The 21,209-nt window shown below is 45.7% G+C and overlaps 1 protein-coding gene across 1 annotated transcript; it reads left to right on the top strand.

The window, feature by feature from the left end:
- The first annotated feature begins 1,795 nt into the window (after window positions 1-1,795).
- Window positions 1,796-2,731, top strand: LOC142302849 (olfactory receptor 1500-like). Its single transcript, XM_075343957.1, has one exon. The coding sequence runs from the start codon at window positions 1,796-1,798 to the stop codon at window positions 2,729-2,731; it is 936 nt and encodes a 311-aa protein (XP_075200072.1).
- The last annotated feature ends 18,478 nt before the right edge of the window (window positions 2,732-21,209 follow it).

Below are 21,209 nucleotides of genomic sequence, written 5' to 3' on the forward strand. Positions count from 1 at the left end.
AAACAAATGCAATGAAGAATCGCTCGTTAGAGTTTTGGCTGCAGTGGGGCCTTCATGAGCGTACGTCACTGCAGCAGCCGATCACTGAGCACAGTGTTTCTGGTCATCTACATCAGCGGTATAGACACAACCTTGGAGATAGGACATAGGACTATTAAATTTTGTTATTTTACATTGCAAGATGTGTTTTGAGTAATGATGGGTGAGCAGTACAATACTCGGTGTTCAGTATTCCTAATGATGAGTGATCAGTGCGCTGCTCGGTGCTCGTTACTCAAGTTGGGCAGCTCAGATGGGCTCAACTCGAGCAACGAATGTAATTGAAGTCAATGATTGGGCAGTTCGGCTCTCCTCCCACATATGGCCAGGCATAAACAGTACATTTCATGGGAGGGAGGATAGGGTTTGGGGTTTTTTTGGACACACTATATCTGAAACCGTTGTTTCTTTACCCCAATGAGAGCCAGTCAGAAACTGCAAGGAGCTCTACCAGGGGTGCCGGCTCCCATCATTCATTGAGGGTGGACAGTTCTTTGTGCTGGATGTCTCACCAACGAAACATCCGAGCAATTGAGATACTGGTCCGAGCACCGCGAGTATCCTGATGCTGGATTGATTACTGAGCAGTGCTGAGCATAATCGCCCATCATTAGTTTTGAGTTTACTTTCTGAGATCGCATGGATTTTAATTACAATAGGAGTCATTACGTTTTCATAGAAACAATTTCTCAAGAAATTGAATTTCATGGGAAATTTTGCATAAACAGGTGAATAATCCATACATCTCTAATCATTAATGTTTAAGTCTCCAAGAACCTATGTTATTATGTATAAAAGCATAATGTTAGGATGACAGTTATATTTCTAAACAGGATAGGCCATCAAAATGAAAAAAATAAGTAAAATATCCTTATACTCACCTCTCCTCTCATCTCTGTGGACCCATCGCTCCTCACTGTAACCCTTCTGCTCCCCGTTGCATGTTCTTCTTTCTACGGAAAGCACTAATATTACTGAACCTCTCACACTCAGCAGAGACTTCCGGCTCTGGTGAGGTTGGGTATGGCTAGGGGCATACATACGTAACGTCAGGGCTCATGCCCAGATGGATTAGCCTTTTTGTATTTGCTGTTAACCTTCCCCGGCCTCATCAGAACTTGAATGCCTTACTCAGCATTAGAGCCCTGAGGATTTTCTCAGTCGCCGCAGGAGTCAAAAGCTGCGACAAGGACTGGACAGGCAATGGTGAGGAGTGGAGGAACTGGACAGGTGAGCCATGGGATGAGTATAAGGATTTTCTTTTGTTTTTTATGCTCTGCAGTGAAGAGACCTCAAAATGCAAAATGAGATATTACATTTGCAGAGAATAATCACTCAAACAATTCATTTCAATTTCAACCGGTGAATTCCAATTACTCCTGATCTGATCATTTGTGGTCATCAACTCTTAAGTCTCTGAGAACTTCCTATATTGTTGCTGAAAATATAAAATTAGTTACTACATTACGTTCTCTTACTTTTTATGAAATGGGAGGAATATGTCATGTTGCTTAAATCATATGTGTCAACAAATTACTCATGAGTGTAGTCTCAGTGTCCACCAAGATTCACATGGTCCCACAGCTACTTGGTAACCATCTAAAATACAAAGCACGGACTACTGTAGTCTTATAACATAATATTGTGAGGGAAATCTCCATATGTTTTTCATCAGCACTGATAAGTTTGTCTCTATCTGTCTCCAAGGCTTCTTGTCATCAATAAGTTTCTCTTGTTTTTAGTATACTCACTGATAATGTGTGATGGCAATCAGACCGAAGTCACAGAGTTCCTGCTCCTTGGACTTAAAGGTCTATATAAGTACAACTTATTGTTTTTCATCCTTCTACTCTTCTGTTACCTGATAATACTGAATGGAAACCTTCTTATTATAGTGTTGGTGTCCACCAACCACAACCTGAATGTCCCAATGTTCATCTTTCTCAAGCATCTAGCTATAGCCGACATTCTCTCACCTACGACCTTTGTGCCCATGATGCTGCATATAATACTATTTAATATGAAGGAGATACCAGTAAAGAGTTGCATCTTCCAACTCAACGTGGCCTATATTTTTGGCTACATCCAGGGTTTTCTGCTAACTATAATGTCCTATGATCGATACTTGGCCATTTGTAGTCCGATGCACTACAGTTCCATAATGCAACCTCATGTTTGTCTCAAGATGGTTCTTGGCTCCTGGATCTTGAACTTTATTTTAGCTTTTGAGGTAATAATGGTTTGGCAGCTGAATTTTTGTGGTCAGAATGCCATTGATCATTTTTTCTGTGACTTCGGACAACTTCTTGAATTGACTACTTCCGACACTTACCTGTTGACTTTGGTTGATTTTGTAATTGGTACCTTTGGAGCTGTTACCCCTTTTACTTTGATTTTTATCAGCTACTTGACTATTTTCTTCACCATATTGACCCTTTCATCCACCAGTGGATGGACAAAAGCCTTCTCCACCTGCAGCTCTCATCTCACCACCGTGTGTATCTACTATGGAACCCTCTTCGTGATCTACATGGCGCCATCAGCTGACAGATCATTGAGCATGAACAAGTTTTTATCTCTGCTGTTCATTGTGGTCACTCCAATGATGAACCCCATCATATACAGCCTGAGGAACAAGGAGATCAAAAAAACCTTTCATGAAATGATTAGAAAATGTAAAGGATATACATAAGTTCAGCTGACATACAGTTAGGTCCAGAAATATTTGGACAGTGACACAATTTTGGCGAGTTGGGCTCTGCATGCCACCACATTGGATTTGAAATGAAACCTCTACAACAGAATTCAAGTGCAGATTGTAACGTTTAATTTGAAGGTTTGAACAAAAATATCTGATAGAAATTGTAGGAATTGTACACATTTCTTTACAAACACTCCACATTTTAGGAGGTCAAAAGTAATTGGACAAATAAACCAAACCCAAAAAAAAATTTTTAGTCTCAATATTTTGTTGCGAATCCTTTGGAGGCAATCACTGCCTTAAGTCTGGAACCCATGGACATCACCAAACGCTGGGTTTCCTCCTTCTTAATGCTTTGCCAGGCCTTTACAGCCGCAGCCTTCAGGTCTTGCTTGTTTGTGGGTCTTTCCGTCTTAAGTCTGGATTTGAGCAAGTGAAATGCATGCTCAATTGGGTTAAGATCTGGTGATTGACTTGGCCATTGCAGAATGTTCCACTTTTTTGCGCTCATGAACTCCTGGGTAGCTTTGGCTGTATGCTTGGGGTCATTGTCTATCTGTACTATGAAGCGCCGTCCAATCAACTTTGCGGCATTTGGCTGAATCTGGGCTGAAAGTATATCCCGGTACACTTCAGAATTCATCCGGCTACTCTTGTCTGCTGTTATGTCATCAATAAACACAAGTGACCCAGTGCCATTGAAAGCCATGCATGCCCATGCCATCACGTTGCCTCCACCATGTTTTACAGAGGATGTGGTGTGCCTTGGATCATGTGCCGTTCCCTTTCTTCTCCAAACTTTTTTCTTCCCATCATTCTGGTACAGGTTGATCTTGGTCTCATCTGTCCATAGAATACTTTTCCAGAACTGAGCTGGCTTCATGAGGTGTTTTTCAGCAAATGTAACTCTGGCCTGTCTATTTTTGGAATTGATGAATGGTTTGCATCTAGATGTGAACCCTTGTATTTACTTTCATGGAGTCTTCTCTTTACTGTTGACTTAGAGACAGATACACCTACTTCACTGAGAGTGTTCTGGACTTCAGTTGATGTTGTGAACGGGTTCTTCTTCACCAAAGAAAGTATGCGGCGATCATCCACCACTGTTGTCATCCGTGGACGCCCAGGCCTTTTTGAGTTCCCAAGCTCACCAGTCAATTCCTTTTTTCTCAGAATGTACCCGACTGTTGATTTTGCTACTCCAAGCATGTCTGCTATCTCTCTGATGGATTTTTTCTTTTTTTCCAGCCTCAGGATGTTCTGCTTCACCTCAATTGAGAGTTCCTTAGACCGCATGTTGTCTGGTCACAGCAACAGCCTCCAAATGCAAAACCACACACCTGTAATCAACCCCAGACCTTTTAACTACTTCATTGATTACAGGTTAACGAGGGAAACGCCTTCAGAGTTAATTGCAGACCTTAGAGTCCCTTGTCCAATTACTTTTGGTCCCTTGAAAAAGAGGAGGCTATGCATTACAGAGCTATGATTGATAAAACCCTTTCTCCGATTTGGATGTGAAAACTCTCATATTGCAGCTGGGAGTGTGCACTTTCAGCCCATATTATATATAGAATTGTATTTCTGAACATGTTATTGTAAACAGCTAAAATAACAAAAATTGTGTCACTGTCCAAATATTTCTGGACCTAACTGTATATTTATGAGCCAGTCTACCCTGTGAACTTTACGTCTACAAGGCAAAAAGGAGCAACAGTAGAGTTATCATTTGGATTTTTCTGGCAGAACATTCACAGCATAACATGAATAAGATGATTGAATGAGACCATTTTTTGCAGTACGTCATATTTTTTTTTCTTTTCAAATTCCTCTTTTTTTAAGCGAGTTTATTGCTACTTAAGTGAAAGGTATTTCTTTAAATCCTAAATTGTTCCATACACGGTCATAAAATTATGTGGAGGCTGTTGCTTTTTATATGCATGTTATTAAAAATTATATATTTTATTAAAATACTTTTTACTGTGTATATTTTTAGTTAGAGAAAACAATTTATTATATTTTTGTTTTAGTAATATTGTGGCTACAGGGCCCTGGACCACCAGGGGGCCAACTCGCATTCTGCAGCCAGTGGCCTACCACCTACCGCATCTCAGTTGCTGATACAATTGAAAGCAATGATGACAGTGTGAGCGGTGCACTGCCTCTATCATCATTCTCCCGCTGTGTCTGTGCTCTGAAAGCTCAGCACAGGAGAGCGCAATGACGTACCTATTGAGCGCCTGCTGTGCTGAGCTGAGCAGAATGGCAGAACAGTGGACTCACTGAGGAGAGCAGCGGAGGAATAAGAAGAAGTGAGTATGTAATCATGGTGAGGTGTGAGAGCAAGAGGTCTAATCCAGTCACTCATCCAAATTTTTATTTTGAAAAATTTTATTGCCAGGCCACATCCTATGTGTTACATGGACCATAACTCCCTGATGTGCAAAGCCACTATAGGGAAATAGGGGCAATTTATGCCACTGTCCTGCTTGCCTGCAATGTTTTTACATATCAAGACTAGAGATGAGCGAACCGGCCGTGGTTCGGCTCGAGTTCGGTTCGCCGAACAGAGGTCTCGTTCGAGTTCGGTTCAGCGAACCGCTCGAACCGCATAGGAAACAATGGGAGGCAATCACAAACACATAAAAACACCTAGAAAACACCCTCAAAGGTGTCCAAAAGGTGACAAACAACTCCACAACACAACACAAACACATGGGAAAGTGACAAGAACAAATTCTCATTCGAAAACAAAACAGCGTTATGAGGAAAAAGAGGACGAGACACAGATATATGAGTATATGCAAAGGAACATCGATGCCATTACTGTACAACTTGAGCCTTGCTCATTTTAGGCTTCCAATCTGGATAAATTGCCTGAGCTCGCCACGCACGCCTTGGGGATCTTGTCGTGTCCTGCAGCCAGCGTTCTCTCGGAACCTGTCTTCAGTTCTGCTGGGGGTGTGCTGAATAATAAGCACACGTGTCTGTCCACTGACAATGTGGACATAGTTCTCAGAGGACTTTTCTTCCCCTGAGTCATCCAGGGGAGTTGAAAGGCACGCGTATTTTTGAGAGTGCTTCATGCAAAGCATCTTTTTCATTTTCAAAAGGGGGGGGGTCAACTGATGACAATCAAGTGGGGTGTGTGTGGCCCAATTACTGGAAACGAGGGAGACTGTGGTTGGAGTCCCCTCGCTGTGTTTCTCAAAGAACCAAGATGAACAAGTCATGGCTCTCAGAGGACTTTTCTTCCCCTGGGTCATCCAGGGGAGGCGAAAGGCACGCGTATTTTTGAGTGTGCTTCATGCAAAACATCTTTTTCATTTTGAAAAGGGGGGTCAACTGATGCCAGTCAAGTGGTGTGTGTGTTGCCCAATTAGTGGCAACGAGGGAGATTCTGGTTGGAGTCCCCTCGCTGTGTTTCTAAAAGAACCAAGATAAACAAGTCATGGTTCTCAGAGGACTTTTCTTCCCCTGGGTCATCCAGGGGAGGCGAAAGGCACGCGTATTTTTGAGAGTGCTTCATGCAAAGCATCTTTTTCATTTTGAAAAGGGGGGGTCAACTAATGACAGTCAAGTGGTGTGTGTGTTGCCCAATTAGTGGCAATGAGGGAGACTCTGGTTGGAGTCCCCTCGCTGTGTTTCTAAAAGAACCAAGATGAACAAGTCATGGCTCTCAGAGGACTTTTCTTCCCCTGGGTCATCCAGGGGAGGCGAAAGGCACGAGTATTTTTGAGAGTGCTTCATGCAAAGCATCTTTTTCATTTTGAAAAGGGGGATCAACTGATGCCAGTCAAGTGGGGTGTGTGTGGCCCAATTAGTGCCCATTGCAGTGCCCCAAGAGCCGATGGCCATTTGCCACTCCTTCTCCAAGAAAGGGGTGCCCGCGCTAACACAGCAGGTCGGACACAACATCACCGCTTCCTTGAGAAACTCAGTGTGTGACTGGGTGCATTTCACCACAGATACTTAGAACAGTAAGCATGGACAGGGGCGTTACATGTCGCTGACTGGGCACTGGGTAGCTATGGTGATAGATGGAGAAGTGTCTGCTTTACAAGTCTTTCCGTCCCCACGAGTTGTGTGTTTCAATCCTTCCTCTGTATGTACAAGTTCCTCCACTGTTTCTGCCTCATCAACCTCGTAGTAAACGTCAGAAAGAACTGTGGAAAAAAGCGCACATAGGGTCTTATCCGATGATAAATGGAGATATAACAAACAGGACAGGTACTCACCTGCTATGGTTGTGACAGGCACAACTCCTGGGAAAGCCAAAACAATTGAATGTAAAGAAAGCGGTCAGCTGCAGCCCCGATAAAGCCGTGGAGAAAAAACAATTGAGATAAAGAATCGGGTTTGATGCTGCGCTAAAACAGCCTACTACTTTTATTTTTCCTTGTCCTGATGAAGAAGGCGGACATGCCTTTGAAACGCGTAGACCTTTGGAAATAAAGAAAAAGTTTTTTTACAACCTTGGATATTGTGGTTTTTAGCACAGCATCAAACCCGATTCTTTATCTCAATTGTTTTTTCATCAACCTCGTGTTGTTCCTGCACCTCAGCCCAAACCCTGTGTGGTCAGGCCACCCTTCCTTGTAACTGCGCCCAAGGAATCCCACACACCTCCTTACTATGCTGGCATCAGAGCTCAAGGCCATCAGGCGGTCAAATATTTATTTTGAAATGTAGGGGAAATGTGAGACACCGCTGAGGAGTTGTGGACGGTTAGCTCTGCAGAGTGAGACCGAGTTTCGTCTCCACTCAACCAGCAGCCAGGGAATGCCGGGTGCGACAATGATGCTAAACAGTCTGCGGCCCTTCTTCAGGGCAATGTGACACACGTGCCTTGTATGGCTCACGTGTTGAACCTGGTTGTCCAGCAATTTTTAAAACATTATCCCGGCCTACATGGCCTTCTGCAGAGAGCACGGTGTAACGCCTGCCTGGATCGACACACTCAGATGGGCTGTAAAGGATAGGCTAGAGGGAAGCCACTCACCAAGCAGGAGCCCAAGAACCCTGAAACCCTTTAACCCCTATACAGTGATTTTGAATGACACAGGGCCCAAGTTGATCAACCTGTGGAAGGCTGCAGTTCCAGAGAATAGTAGTCATGCAGGGTCAAAACATTAATTGAGGAAGAGGAACAGAATGGGACGGCCAGGACTTAATCAGAACACAAGCAGAGGTGAAATGCAAATCGGCCAATGAGGTACCTAAACCGCAAGCAGGAAAAGTAGTCAAACAAAGCAACAAGCACAAGCAAAGTAACAAGCACACAAAGTCATAAAACTAAACTGGGGGTAACAGTAACCAGAGGTTCATAGCTATGTCTGGCAGTGGTCTTCAGACAGGAGGGGCCTAAAAAAGGGTGTTGTGTCTTCCCATTGGTTGTAGCTGAATGATGGTACTTCATCTGTGAGATACCCACCACCTGCATTCAGCCATTGGTTCTGCATCTGTCAAGGTATCGCAGCCCAGTGGGTGAGCATAACCTGCATCCACCTGCGCCGCTGGCATCGACTCCTCTCCCATCATCAGCACTATGCACGAAAGGAACACGTTGTCACCTGGTGACCAGAGTACAAATTGACGCAGCAGACTACGGTGGTGACTTAACAGCCGTGTGCGGCAATGATGCAAACATGGCAGCGTGCCTTCGTCAGGCCAATGTGACACACGTGCCTTGTATGGCTCACGTGTTTAATCTGATTCTCCAGCAATTATTAAAACAACATCCCGGCCTACATGGCCTTGTGCAGCGGGCACGCTCACTATGTGCTCACTTCCATCGTTCGCACCCAGCAGCTCAACAACTTTCATCGCTCCTGAAGTCTTAAGGTCTGGCGGTTAAACGTCAGAAATGTGATGTTCCGACACGCAGGAATTGGAATCTGCACATGTTGCAGCGTTTGTGGCAGCACCGCAGAGCCCTGCTGAAATACGGTATGACGTATACCCTGGGCTAACTTGATCCAGAGGTGGTGCAGATCACGCTGCTGGAGTGGTGTCAGATCAAGGACCTATGCACCCTTCTACACAGTTTACAAATATCGACGAAGATCTTTAGCACTGGCGATGACATTCTCAGCGTGACAATTTTGGTCATCTACAAGATGGAGCACACTGTAAGCATTATTCGTAGTCAGGTGTTGGTCCAAGAGGAAGGGAGGAAGTACTGGAGGAGTCATATGCGGAAGGGTGTTAATAAGATCTACAAGGTCCAGACGGTGAGCGGCACCTAGGCGGAAGTCAAGGGACGGTGGGGGAGAGAGATTAACAAGGGCGCATAGTATCAGCAAAAATTGTTGAGGAAGGTGCAGGAGCCCATGAAGAAATGGATGACGAACTGGCGATGGGCATGGAAGATTAGTGAGAGCTTGCTCACATTTCGGTTGTGCGAGGTTGTGGGGAGAGGGCAGAGGAAGGAGGCACGATTCTCACCTCTCTGCCACCAACACACCAAGGACTTGGTCTTCCTGGATGCTCAAGACACATGAGCGCCTTCTTGCTGCACTACCTACAACTTTACCCTCGGATTGTACGAATTCCAAGTCATGCTGACTACTGGGTTGCCACACTGTTAGATCCCTGGTACAACACAAAATTTTGCGAAATAACTCCTGCCATAGAAATGGACGCACGTATGCAGGAGTATCAGCAGAAGGTGTTACGCAATCTTCGATCTGCTTTTCCACTAAACACCAGTGCTGCACAGTGAATCTCAACGCTTTTTCATCGATAGGAGGAAATGATCTTGCTTGTCCACATCTGAGGTACCGAGGGCTGACTGCTGTGCTGAGACAGCGTTGAGTACGGTGTCCCTGCAGAGTTGCATTTTTGGTCATATACAAACTGAGTTGAAAAAGGACAGACGCTGGTGGAAAGGGGAACAGGTGTGTTGGAAAGGGGAAAAAAGTTTGTGTCCGTGGGTTTGGTGGTTAGCAACATTAACATTTGCTGAAGAAACAACATCTGTTATGGTGGGACTGGCAGATTTGGATAAGGTGGTATATACTATGTTACTGCTATATAAAAAATATTAAGAAGAAAAGAAAAGAAAGAGAAAGGTAGATATCCCAATCGCCATTCGGTGTCCACCGTGCTCCCAAATGGAAAAGGAGAGGTCGGCAACTGGAAGGTTAGGTGGAGGATACAGAGCAGGTTGACTATCAAACAAATAGTAGCCTGAACTGAGTTAGACACCACTCGGATCTGGAGACTGGGAGCCTTGTTAGCGTCACAGGGTTCACACGACCCTGAACTCCTGAGCCCCGGAACTCCCTGTTAACAACACAGGGACCATTGGTTACGCTGTCCGTGTGCGTAGGGGACACACCTGTGGACAGCAGGTGCATCAGCAGCAGCAGGCCTGTTTATGCCTCTGGGCTGCACTAGCAGGACTGGTAGGACAGGAGCTGTTCTTAAACATTCTGCGTTACCAACTGTGGTGACGGCCTGCATCGATGACCTATCCCTGCCTACCTCTGGCCTAAAGCCGCAATGGGTTCAACACATGGAGGTGTGCTCTTTCGGAGCATAATAGAAGACTGCGCACTTCCTTGTTGGCTCCAGCCTCTTTTATAACCTGGGTCCGCCCCAAACCAGGATGGACCACAATGCACCTCCTGGAGACAAAAGCAGAGTGACACGTCATGAGTGGCATAACTAGCGTCCTATTCGGAACCGCCACTTCAATAATGACCTCATGGCTGCCACGACCCAAACACCTCACCAGTCATCGTCTGACCATCAATAATGAGGTGACAAGTCATAGGGGCGGGCCTCTGCAAGCCTTTTGAGAGTGGCCTGGCCAAATTGCCAGGACACCTGATGCGCTGTGGTCTATATGGGCCCCCCACATCAGGGGCAGGGCCAAAGAGTTCATTACCAGCCTCTGATGCAGTAAGTGCCTGAGCATGCTCAGTAACATGAAATACAGTTTCTGAAAAAAAGACTATCAGCTTTAGCATGGTGTCTAGGCACAACACAGGACTTAGACCCGGCACGGAGTGCAAGTACCTGTGCAAAGAGGCTTTTCTCAGTCAGTGTGAAGCCCCACAGATGTTGTGTTGGTGCATTACCTTCAGGGACTCCACGTGGAGGAAGAGTCTGGTCACACTTAGGTTGCTTCTTTATATGTTTTTTCGTGATGCCACTCTCGGTATTGCGGTCAGTGGGGACCGTCACTGCAGTGTAAGGGGACACCTGGGGCTGATGTTGGGTGCAGTTAGTTTTAGTGGCCTCCCGAGAGTGAGTCAAGCACCAGTGCCCTGTGTAAGTGTGTTGAGCCGCAGGTCGCAGAATGACTCAGGCACAGTCCAAACGAGCATGTGCTGTAGCCCAAAATTAAGACTTTGCCTCAGGAATGACACAGTGAGGCAGAGCATACTTAGTTGGCGAAACACTGGAGTTAGGCTGCGGCTGGGGTAAATTGGCACACAGGAAGGAGCAACCGCGGAAACACTTCGTTCAATTGTGAGGGGAGTCATTTTGGAGTTTGGTGAGTTGTACCGTAACGCCAGTGAGCAGCATCCTGTGCCACAGACCAACATTCTTCCAGTGCTGTCTATACTGTTAACCATGATAGGAGCGTAAAGTTTGTATTTATGGCAACTGGACATAACAGTACCCGGGTACGGTAGGCTGTGCCCAGACAGTAATGCGTGCACGCAACACTTTGTTTTATTATGAAACCTCATATCTGTTCTGGGTAGGCCGACTATATAGACAATAACACTTGCTGCCTCTGCACTGTCAAATTGTCACGTACAGTTTAAATCATAGAGGGACAGCGACACATGTTTGCATTGAATGTTGCTTTTCAATATTTACATGACTGTGTTGCAGAGCTGTGTGGTTTGCATTCACACTGTTATCATCTGCATTATCTGTGAGGCTTCAGCTAACAAGGGTATTCAGGGGGGGTAATGTGTTTTGTCTATGTTTAGGTACATAACTGGGAAGCTCTTGTGATGCGCCACTAGTAAGTTGTCTTCACACACACGCACAAACACACAATTCCTGCTGCTACGCAGAGGGCTTAGCAAGCAGAAGGCAACTGAATAGATTGTTCTATTATTTCAATTTAATGCATGGTTCTTATTGTTTGTTTTGGGAAAGTGAAAGAATCATTTATCAACCCAACTGCAAACAGTGCTTTTCATGTTGCGTTGTTTTGCTGCATACTGTGGATCCCACCAAATACCAGACTTAAAATGAAGCATAAGTCGCAAAGGGAATTTCACTGTGCTACAATGCGGCCTAGCGGGGCTGTGCCACCACCGCCTGCCCCATCACGTGCATGTGCGTGCTCTTCATCTTCTGTGACTGTGGGGACAGCAGTCACACATGGTTTTTCACACTGAACTTCCACCCCATTACCCAAAAGCGGGAGTGTGATTGGCAGGTCATCACTTGTTTTTTAAGTGGAAACAGAAGGTATTGTTGAGCTGTCAGACATCGAGAGAACCACCATTGGATGAAGGAAACATTATACCCACACCTGCACCTTCGTCACAGATTGCCTGGACTACCTGCAGTTAATAATTGCATTCCAGAAATGGAAAGGAGTGTAGAATGCACATGTGTTGTACCTTGCTTGGCAGCAAAGGAACACTAACTTAGTATTACAGACAATTTTAGGATGGCAGAAAAAGTGTCAGCACTTTGGGCAAATTAAATAGCGTGGCAAAAGTGGACAGATGGGTACAGTGGCCGTGTTCTGTGTGTACCAGGACAGTAAAGGAAGCCTCACTTTCTATCCCTCCGAATGATCAAATGCAGCAAGGAATTCCCTGAGTTTGCTATAAATATAGCGCTGCAAAATGTGCATGAGGGTATAATGCAGAGGTGCTAGAAATAGCTTGGCACCAGTGGGGCACAAATGGAGTACAACAGCCACTTTTAGGATGCCACTAAGTTTCCTCAGTGTTTGCTAGTATAATGGTTTAGTGACAATGAGCTTGAGTGTGCAAAGGGCAGGAGGGTACAGTGGCAGGGTTGTGGGTCTGTGTAGAGGAAAGGAAGCCTCATTTTTTATCCCTCCTAATGGTGAAATGCAGCGAGGAAATCCCTGACCTTAGCTACACAGACGCTGTTATCTGTAGCTGTTAAAAACTGTTTCCACGGACCTGACTGTCACCTATGGCTCTGAGCATGCTGTAATTAGCCCTTACAAGGACTGAAAGAAACTTCTATCCCTATTCTGTAGAGCGCTGTGTATAGAGCGTACACAGCAGTTTCGGCAACAGGAGCTGCGTGAGAGGTGACTGACACCCAGAGGCAGAAGGCAGATAATGCCATGCTGGAACAAAATGTCCATTTTTATAATGCAGGGACATGTGACATGGACATCCTATCACACAAGCCATTGCTTCTCTGGCTAAAAGTCCACTTAGCTGTGTGTGTGTCTGGGATTGGCTGACATGCTGGCCTGCCCCACTTCACGCGCGCTTAAGGGGGCTTTACACGCTGCGACATCGCTAATGCGGAGTCGTTGGGGTCACGGAATTTGTGACGCACATCCGGCCGAATTAGCGATGTTGCTGAGTGTGACACTGATGAGCGATTTTGCATCGTTGCAAAAACGTGCAAAATTGCTCATCGGTGACATGGGGGTCCATTCTCAATTATCGTTACTGCAGCAGTAACGATGTAGTTCGTCGCTCCTGCGGCAGCACACATCGCTATGTGTGACGCCGCAGGAACGAGGAAGCTCTCCTTACCTGCCTCCCGGCTGCTATGAGGAAGGAAGGAGGTGGGCGGGATGTTACGTCCTGCTTAGCTCCGCCCCTCCACTGCTATTGGGCGGCCGTTCAGTGACGTCGCTGTGACGCCGCATGGACCGCCCCCTTAGAAAGGAGGCAGTTCGCCGGTCACAGCGACGTCGCCAGGCAGGTAAGTATGTGTGACGGGTCTGGGCAATGTTGTGTGGCACGGGCAGCGATTTGCCCGTGTCGCGCAACAGATGGGGGCGGGTACCCACACTAGCGATATCGGGACCGATATCGCAGTGTGTAAAGTAGCCTTTAGGGAGGGAAAGAAGAACAGAAAAAAAAAATTTGGCGATCGCCATTATCCCAGCAGCAGTGATCTGAATGCGCTGTTCCCGCACACTATACGCTGAAATTTCATAATAGTGTGAGTCACAGAGTGACTTACACTATTACAGCGGAAAGCCAGCTAGTAATTAGCTTGGCTTTTTGCTGCTAGAACCATTCTCAAACGTAACTAGAACCATCGAGCTTTAGCAAAAAGCTCGAGTTCTAGTTCGATCTAGAACAGCCCCCAAAATCACTCGAACCATGAACTGGAGAACAACGAACCGCGCTCAACTCTAATCAAGACTCCAATTTGTGTCTCCAGGTTGTGTCTTATCTGTACTGGCTGAGGTGTGGGAGCAAGAGGTCTAATCCTGTCAGTCATCCCACTTTTCATTTTTAAAAATTGAAATGCACTCCACAACCTGTGTGTTTCATGAACCATACTTCCCTGATGTGCAAATCCATTATGGGGAAATGGGGGTGGGGAAATTGATGCCTCTGTCCTGCTGTCTGCCTGCTACGTTTTTAAATATCAAGACTCCAAGATGAGTCTCCCAGTTGTGTTTTGCCTGTATTGCCAGGGTTCTTGAAGCAAGAAGCTTAGCCTACGCCTGTCACTCATGCATCACTTGATTTTTAAAAGGCAAACTCCAGGCCACATCATGTGAGTAAGTCAATGCAATCAGGCAGTGCGTAATTTAATATCCATTGAAGAACACAGTCAGGAAGTTGCAGAGTGGTTGACCACTATCCATGCCCAGCTTGATCAATGGCTGTCTCCACTGAACCTGGAGCCAGGGAAGTCCATGTGCAATAACGGTGTAAACATGGTGACAACATATGTCCATTGCATGGCTCATGTGCTCAACCTTGTTGTACAAACATTTTAATGGAACTATTTTGGCCTTAAGCACAGCTGCACAGAATGCATGGTCCCTGTGGGCTCATATTTTAAAATGAAAATGCCAGGCCACATCCTGTGTGTTGCATGGACCATACTTCCCTGTTGCTCAAATACACTATGGGGAATTGGGATGGGGGGGGGGGCAATTGATGCCACTGTGCTGCTGTCAACCTGTTCTGGGAGTAAAAGGCCTACCTCTGTCACTCATGCATTTCTTGATTTTTAAAATGAAAATGCCTGAACCCATCCTGTGGGGTGCAAGGACCATACTTCCCTGCTGTCCAAACACACTTTGGGTAAATGGGGGGGGGGGGGCAATTAGTGCCACTGTCCTGCCATCCTACTGCCTGAAAGGTCTTTAAATCTCAAAAGTCCAAAAGGTGTCTCTAAGTTGTGTCTTGTCTTTAGTGCCAGGGTTCTTGGAGAAAGAGGCCTATGCCTGTCTCTCATGCATTTCTTGATTTTTAAAATGAAAATGCCAGGCCACATTCTGTGTGTAAGTCAACACAATCAGGCAGTGCTTAAATTAATATGCATTGGAGAATGCAGTCACACAGCTGCAGAATTGTAGTCCACTCTGCAGGCCCATTTTGATCAATGGTTGTCTCAACTGAACCTGGAGCCAGGGAAGGCCGAGTGCAATAACGGTGCAAAGCTTGTGGCGTCACTCTGCCTGGGCGACATCACATGTGCATTGCAAGACTCACATGCTCAACCTGGTTGTACAGAAGTTTCTAGGGCCCTTCTCTGGCCTGGATGCGCTGCTGCAGAAGGCTCGGTCACTATGTGCTCACTTTTTAAAATGGAAATGCCAGGCCACATCTTGTGTGTGGCTGTCATGATTGTCTCCCTGCATGTTGAGACCAGTGACAGCTTCTGGACTGGAGCGTGTCATCTGTCTCTCTTCATTTAAATGGGTTTCATGTCTCTTGGCACTAAAGTGGTTAAGTGCCAGTTTTTGCTATTGCAGCTTTTCCAAAGCAGTTCCTTGCTGAGTAATCAGCTGCATTCACTAAGTAGTCACACCCTTCAGCTCTCCATAGTGGTGTATCCCAGCATCCCCTGCTGAAGATACAAAGTCATTTGTGTCCTGGCCACCTTTGAGGAAGGTTCTGTAAGTCAAGTTCCTGTGCTCAGGCAATATCCTTTTGTTTGTTATTTTCCCCCTGTTTGTCTTTACTTTTTTGGTGTGTTGTTAATGCAGTAGTGAGGTCTAGTGAACCCCACCTGCCCCTCACTAGTCAGGGTTACCATAGGGTCTTACGAGGGTCCAGAGTTCCTGTTCGGCAACAGTTGCAGAGACTGTATGGGGAATGGAGAAGAGAGAAAGCACAGTTGTAGTTGAAGTTAGGAAGTGCCAACCAACCACTCCCACTAGATCCAGGGCCTCCCATTGTTTTTGTGTCCCTGGTGCCCCCCTTTTCATGTGTTTTTGTTGAGCTCCAAATGCATGGATGTTTGTTTGCACCTGGTGAGCATGAAAATGGCATGCACCATACTTCCATGCTGTGCAAACACACTATAGGGAAATAGGGGGGATTAATACCACTCTCCTGCTGTCTGCCTGAAAGGTTTTTAAATCTCAAGGCACAAAGATGGGTTTCCAAATGTGTCTTGTCTGTACTGGCAGGGGTGTGTGAACCAGGCCTAATCCTGACTGATAGCTCTCAGTGAGAGAAACGAAGTTAACATTTTGTAGCTGTGATACCTTTTAATGGCTAACTAAAATAAAATAAAATATGATGTTATAAAGCAAGTTTTCGAGACATCTCAGGTCCCTTCATCAGGCATGGTATGACAAAATATCTGAAGAAACACAAATATATACATAAACAGAGCAGAGGGATGCATAGTAAAAGGACATTTAAATAAACAAACACTGAGCTTAGAAAGTGAATCCTTAATTAGCTTTGATTAGTGGTGTAAGTTTTAATGTCCCAATATCCATGTAGGAACAGAGGTCTGGTGCCCTCAGTCTCTGGAGCAGACTCCTCAGATTTGTAATGGGTTATAAATCCTCCTGACAGATTGAGTCCTGTGTGAACAGAGTTAAACATTGTGATGAATTTGTATTCCATACCCTGCGATGGCTCTGTAATCTGAAGTTGCTTTTTAATATTCATATTACACATGGTGTAAGCGGTTTGTAAATTTTGCGTAAAATCTTTAACCTTTTATGCAAATTTTTAGCACAAACTCTGGTAGGATTGATAAAATATAGCACAAATTGTGCAAAAAAAATCTGGCACATTTAATTTCACTCCATGAATAGACTAAAGTAGATTTGCATAAAAATGTAATATGGTTTAAAACACTTCAAATGTTAAGTCAAAAACATCCAGAAAGTCTATACCATAACCTCAATGTAAAACTAAAAAAAAAGAATAAAAGACAAACACATAAAAAAGTTAATTGAAAAGAACCAAATGAAACGATGATTATGGCGTATAAAAAAACATATATAAAACAGAAAAAACTAGACAAAAAAATAAATAAAGACAATGAAGAATTACTCTTTAGAGTTTTGAGGCAGTGGGGACTTCATGAGCGTACAACACTGCAGAAGCCGATAACTGAGCACATTGGCTCAGGTCGTCTACATCGGTGGTATAGAACCAGCCTTGGAGATGTGAATAGGATCATTCAATGTTGTTATTTTACATTGCAGGATGTGTTTTGAGTAATGATGGGCAAGCAGTTCTCGAAATGATGCATTAACTCTACAATATTCGAGTGGTCGTTACTTGAATTGATCAGATCAGATGCTCGGAAAGGCTCATATCAAGAATCAAGCTGTCCACCTACATACAGCCATAAACAGAGAGTTTCCAGGGGTGAGGGAGGTAGTTTTTGGACACACTACATGAAAAAACAATGTTTCCCCCCCATCCCCCATGAGAGCCATTTAGAAACTGCAAGTGTCTCCCCCTGGGGTGCTGGCGCACATCATTCAGTGAAGGGAGATGATCCTTTGTCTTCAATGTTTCATGGACAACACATCTGAGCCACCTTGGTATTTGGCCAAGCACCGGGAGTACTGGAGCACCCCGCTGCTCGATTTAATACTGAGCATTGCCATGCATATGTGGTGCCCCAGGACCTGGTCGCCACAACAGCATTGCCCTTCCAAAGGGTTAATGCTGAGCCTGGAGGTAATTGGGAGGTCCATTGGCCAGCAAGTTAACATCCAACGCAGTTCTCCCTCCGGCCAGCAGGGGGAGCTCTGAACCTGGAATTCCAGGGAGCATTCCTCAAGTCTGACCTGAGGGAGGAAGTAGCGGTCAGTCTGTAGAGAGAAGTGAGAGCGAGCAGACGCAGAGTGTGCTGTCCTGTGGATCTGGGACCTGGAGCTGGAGCAGCTTGGCCCAGGGAAGCAGGAGTAGCAGAGAGGCAGAGAAGAGACTCAGACATCGGAGTCTGTGGCCACCAGGGCTTAAAATATTCCCTGGTAGCCGAATCCGAAGGGCAGGAGAGCTGCAAGCACCTGGCCCATAAACAGCCCGAAGGTACAGCTGCAGCATCAGGGCCCGGTGAGGACTCCAGCAGAGAAGCACCAGAGAGGGCCTGCGCAGCCTACCACAGAGGGAAAGGGACATACCACCAGTCCCAGCAGCAAGAGGGCCATTGCTAGATCCAGAGAGCAGGGTCCTATCGTAGTAAAGAAAAGAACAGGAGTAGGCCTCATACTCAGCTGGCCAGAAAGATTACCCCAAGTACTTCCAGGCCGACCGGATCCCCTTCACCACCTGTGACGGTCTCCCAGGACTGGACTGTTCTTAAAGTAAAAGAGGAGAAGGTAAAGAGACTGTTATTTGTGACTGGTTCTTTCATTGCCTGTCGGTCCTGCACCGTGTTATCCACACAACACCATAGACTCTCACGAGCACTAACAGTGTCCCCGGGGCACCGCTCCACCTGTGGGGAGCAGTACCACCATTGCTGCCGTACCATTACCCCGGAGGCCTCACACAGCAGCGGCGGCTTAATAGCCGCAAACCACAGGTGGTGTCACGAAACAAATACTTTAATTGCTCCCAAGTCACCAGCCATATTTAAACTGACACCCACCAGGGCCACGGAGTCGGGCCCCGCCACCACTGATGATCCCCGGACTAGTCCGGCCTGGCACCGGGTGTCCCATAGCCCTGGGGTGGGCGAGTCACATACTCACCCATCATTAGTTTTTACTTTACTTTCTGAGATCACATGGATTTAAATCATAAGACGCATTTCACTTTCATAGAAAAAACGTCTCTGGAGATTGAATTTCCTGGGAAATTTTGCATAGACAAGTGAATTTTGCTTAATACGCCCAACTCTAGTCATTAATGTTTAGGTCTCTAAAAACTATAAAACTATAATATTAGGATGACAGCCATATTTCTGCATGCTATAGGCCATCAAAATGAAAAAGGAAAAATAAAGAAAAACATCCTTATACTCGCCTTACCTCTCACCTCTGTGGACTCATCACCCCTCACCGTAACCCTTCTGTTCCCCATCTCATTTTTTGCTTCTTATTGAGAGCACTAATATTCCTGACCTCTCACACTCAACAGAGACTTCCGGCTCTGGTGAGGTTGGGTATGGCTAGGGGCATACATGAGCAAAGTCAGGACGTAAGCCCAGATGGCATAACTTTTCTTTTACTTGCTCTTAGCTAGAGATGAGCGAGGCTCTAGAGGCTCAAGTTCGGTTTGGTTCGTCGAACGGAGGCCGCATTGAAGTTCGGTTTGGCAAGCCGTTCAACGAACCTCTCGAACCCCATAGAAAACAATGGGAGGCAATCACAAACACATAAAAACACAAAGAAAGACCTTCAAAGGTGTCCAAAAGGTGATAAATAACTCCCAAGACACCACAAACACATGGGAAAGTGACAAGGACATATACTCATGCGAAAACAAAACAGCTGGACAATGAAAAAGAGGAGGAGACACAGATCTATAAGTATAAGCAAGTGAACATCGATGACATTATTGTGCAACTTGAGCCTTGCTCATTTTAGGATTCCAATCTGGATAAATTGCCTGAGCTCGCCACGTACGCCTTGTGTTTAACATGATTTTGGAAGGGAATGACATGCCTAAGAGGTTGACTTTCAGCATCTGCAAGCTGTTGGCTACAGAAATGCTGCCTTTCCACCCTTTTGACACAGAGGATTTTCAAGACCTTATGCCCATCGCAGTACCCCAAGATCCGATGCCCAGTCGCCACTCCTTCTCCAAGAAAAGCATGCCCGCGCTATACCAACATGTCGCACACAACATCACTGCTTCCTTGAGAAACTCTGTGTATGACAGGGTACATTTAACCACAGATAATTGGACCAGTAAGCATGGATAGGGGCGTTACATGTAGAGATGACCTAACCAGTCGCAGTTCGGCTCGAGTCGGTATGCCGAACGGAGGCCACATTCGAGTTCGGTTCGGCGAACCGTTCGACGAACCACTCGAACCCCATAGGAAACAATGGGAGGCAATCACAAACACATAAAAACACCTAGAAAACACCCTCAAAGGTGTCCAAAAGGTGACAAACAACTCACAAGACAACACAAACACATAGGAAAGTGACAAGAACAAATTCTCATGCGAAAACAAAACAGCTTGACGAGGAAAAGAGGAGGAGACACAGATATAGGCATGGCATGCCCTGCTAAAATCATGCAAAACACCGCAAGGGGACCCCAAGCGGAGTCTCCCTTTTTTCCAAAAATTGGGCCACACAGACACCCCTTCAGTGGCAGCACTTGTGCCCCAGTTGTACACTTCACAGGTAGATTTGCATCAAGCACATTCAAAAATACGCCATACTTAACCGTCCCCAGGATGACACCGGGGTAGGTAGCAAAGTCTTTGCTGATCCCAGATCTGTTCATCTTGGATCATTTTTAGAAACACTGCAAGCAAGGGCTACTCCAAGTGGAATCTCCCTTTTTTCCAAAAATTGGGCCACAGACACCCCTTCAGTGGCAGCACTTGTGCCCCAGTTGTAAACTTGACAGGTAGATTTGCATCAAGCAAATTCCAAATCTACAAGCCTTTATTCTCCCCAGGATGGCACAGGGGTAGTAAAGTCCTTGCAGATCCATGACTTGTTCATCTTGATGAATGTTAGTCTGTCCACATTGTCACTGGACAGACTCATGCGCTTATCTGTCAGCATACACCCAGCAGCACTGAAGACACGTTCAGAGACAACGCTGGCAGCTGGACACGACAAGATCTCCAAGGCGTAAGTGGAGAGCTCTGGCCATTTTTCAAGATTTGAAGCCCAAAATGAGCAAGGCTCCAGTTGCAAAGTCATGGCATCGATGTTCATTTGGAGATACTCCTGTATCATCCTCTCCAGCCGTTGACTATGTGTCAGACTTGTTGTCTCTGGTGGCCTTGCAAAGGATTGTCTAAAAAAATTATGAAACGATTCAATAAAATTGCTGTTACCAGCACCAGATACGGTGCTACTGGTACGGGTAGACTGTTGATGACGAGACCGTCCCATGTTTGTCAAGTT

Source organism: Anomaloglossus baeobatrachus, chromosome 4 (assembly GCF_048569485.1).
Source record: "Anomaloglossus baeobatrachus isolate aAnoBae1 chromosome 4, aAnoBae1.hap1, whole genome shotgun sequence".
In the NCBI taxonomy this organism is placed as follows: Eukaryota; Metazoa; Chordata; class Amphibia; order Anura; family Aromobatidae; genus Anomaloglossus; species Anomaloglossus baeobatrachus.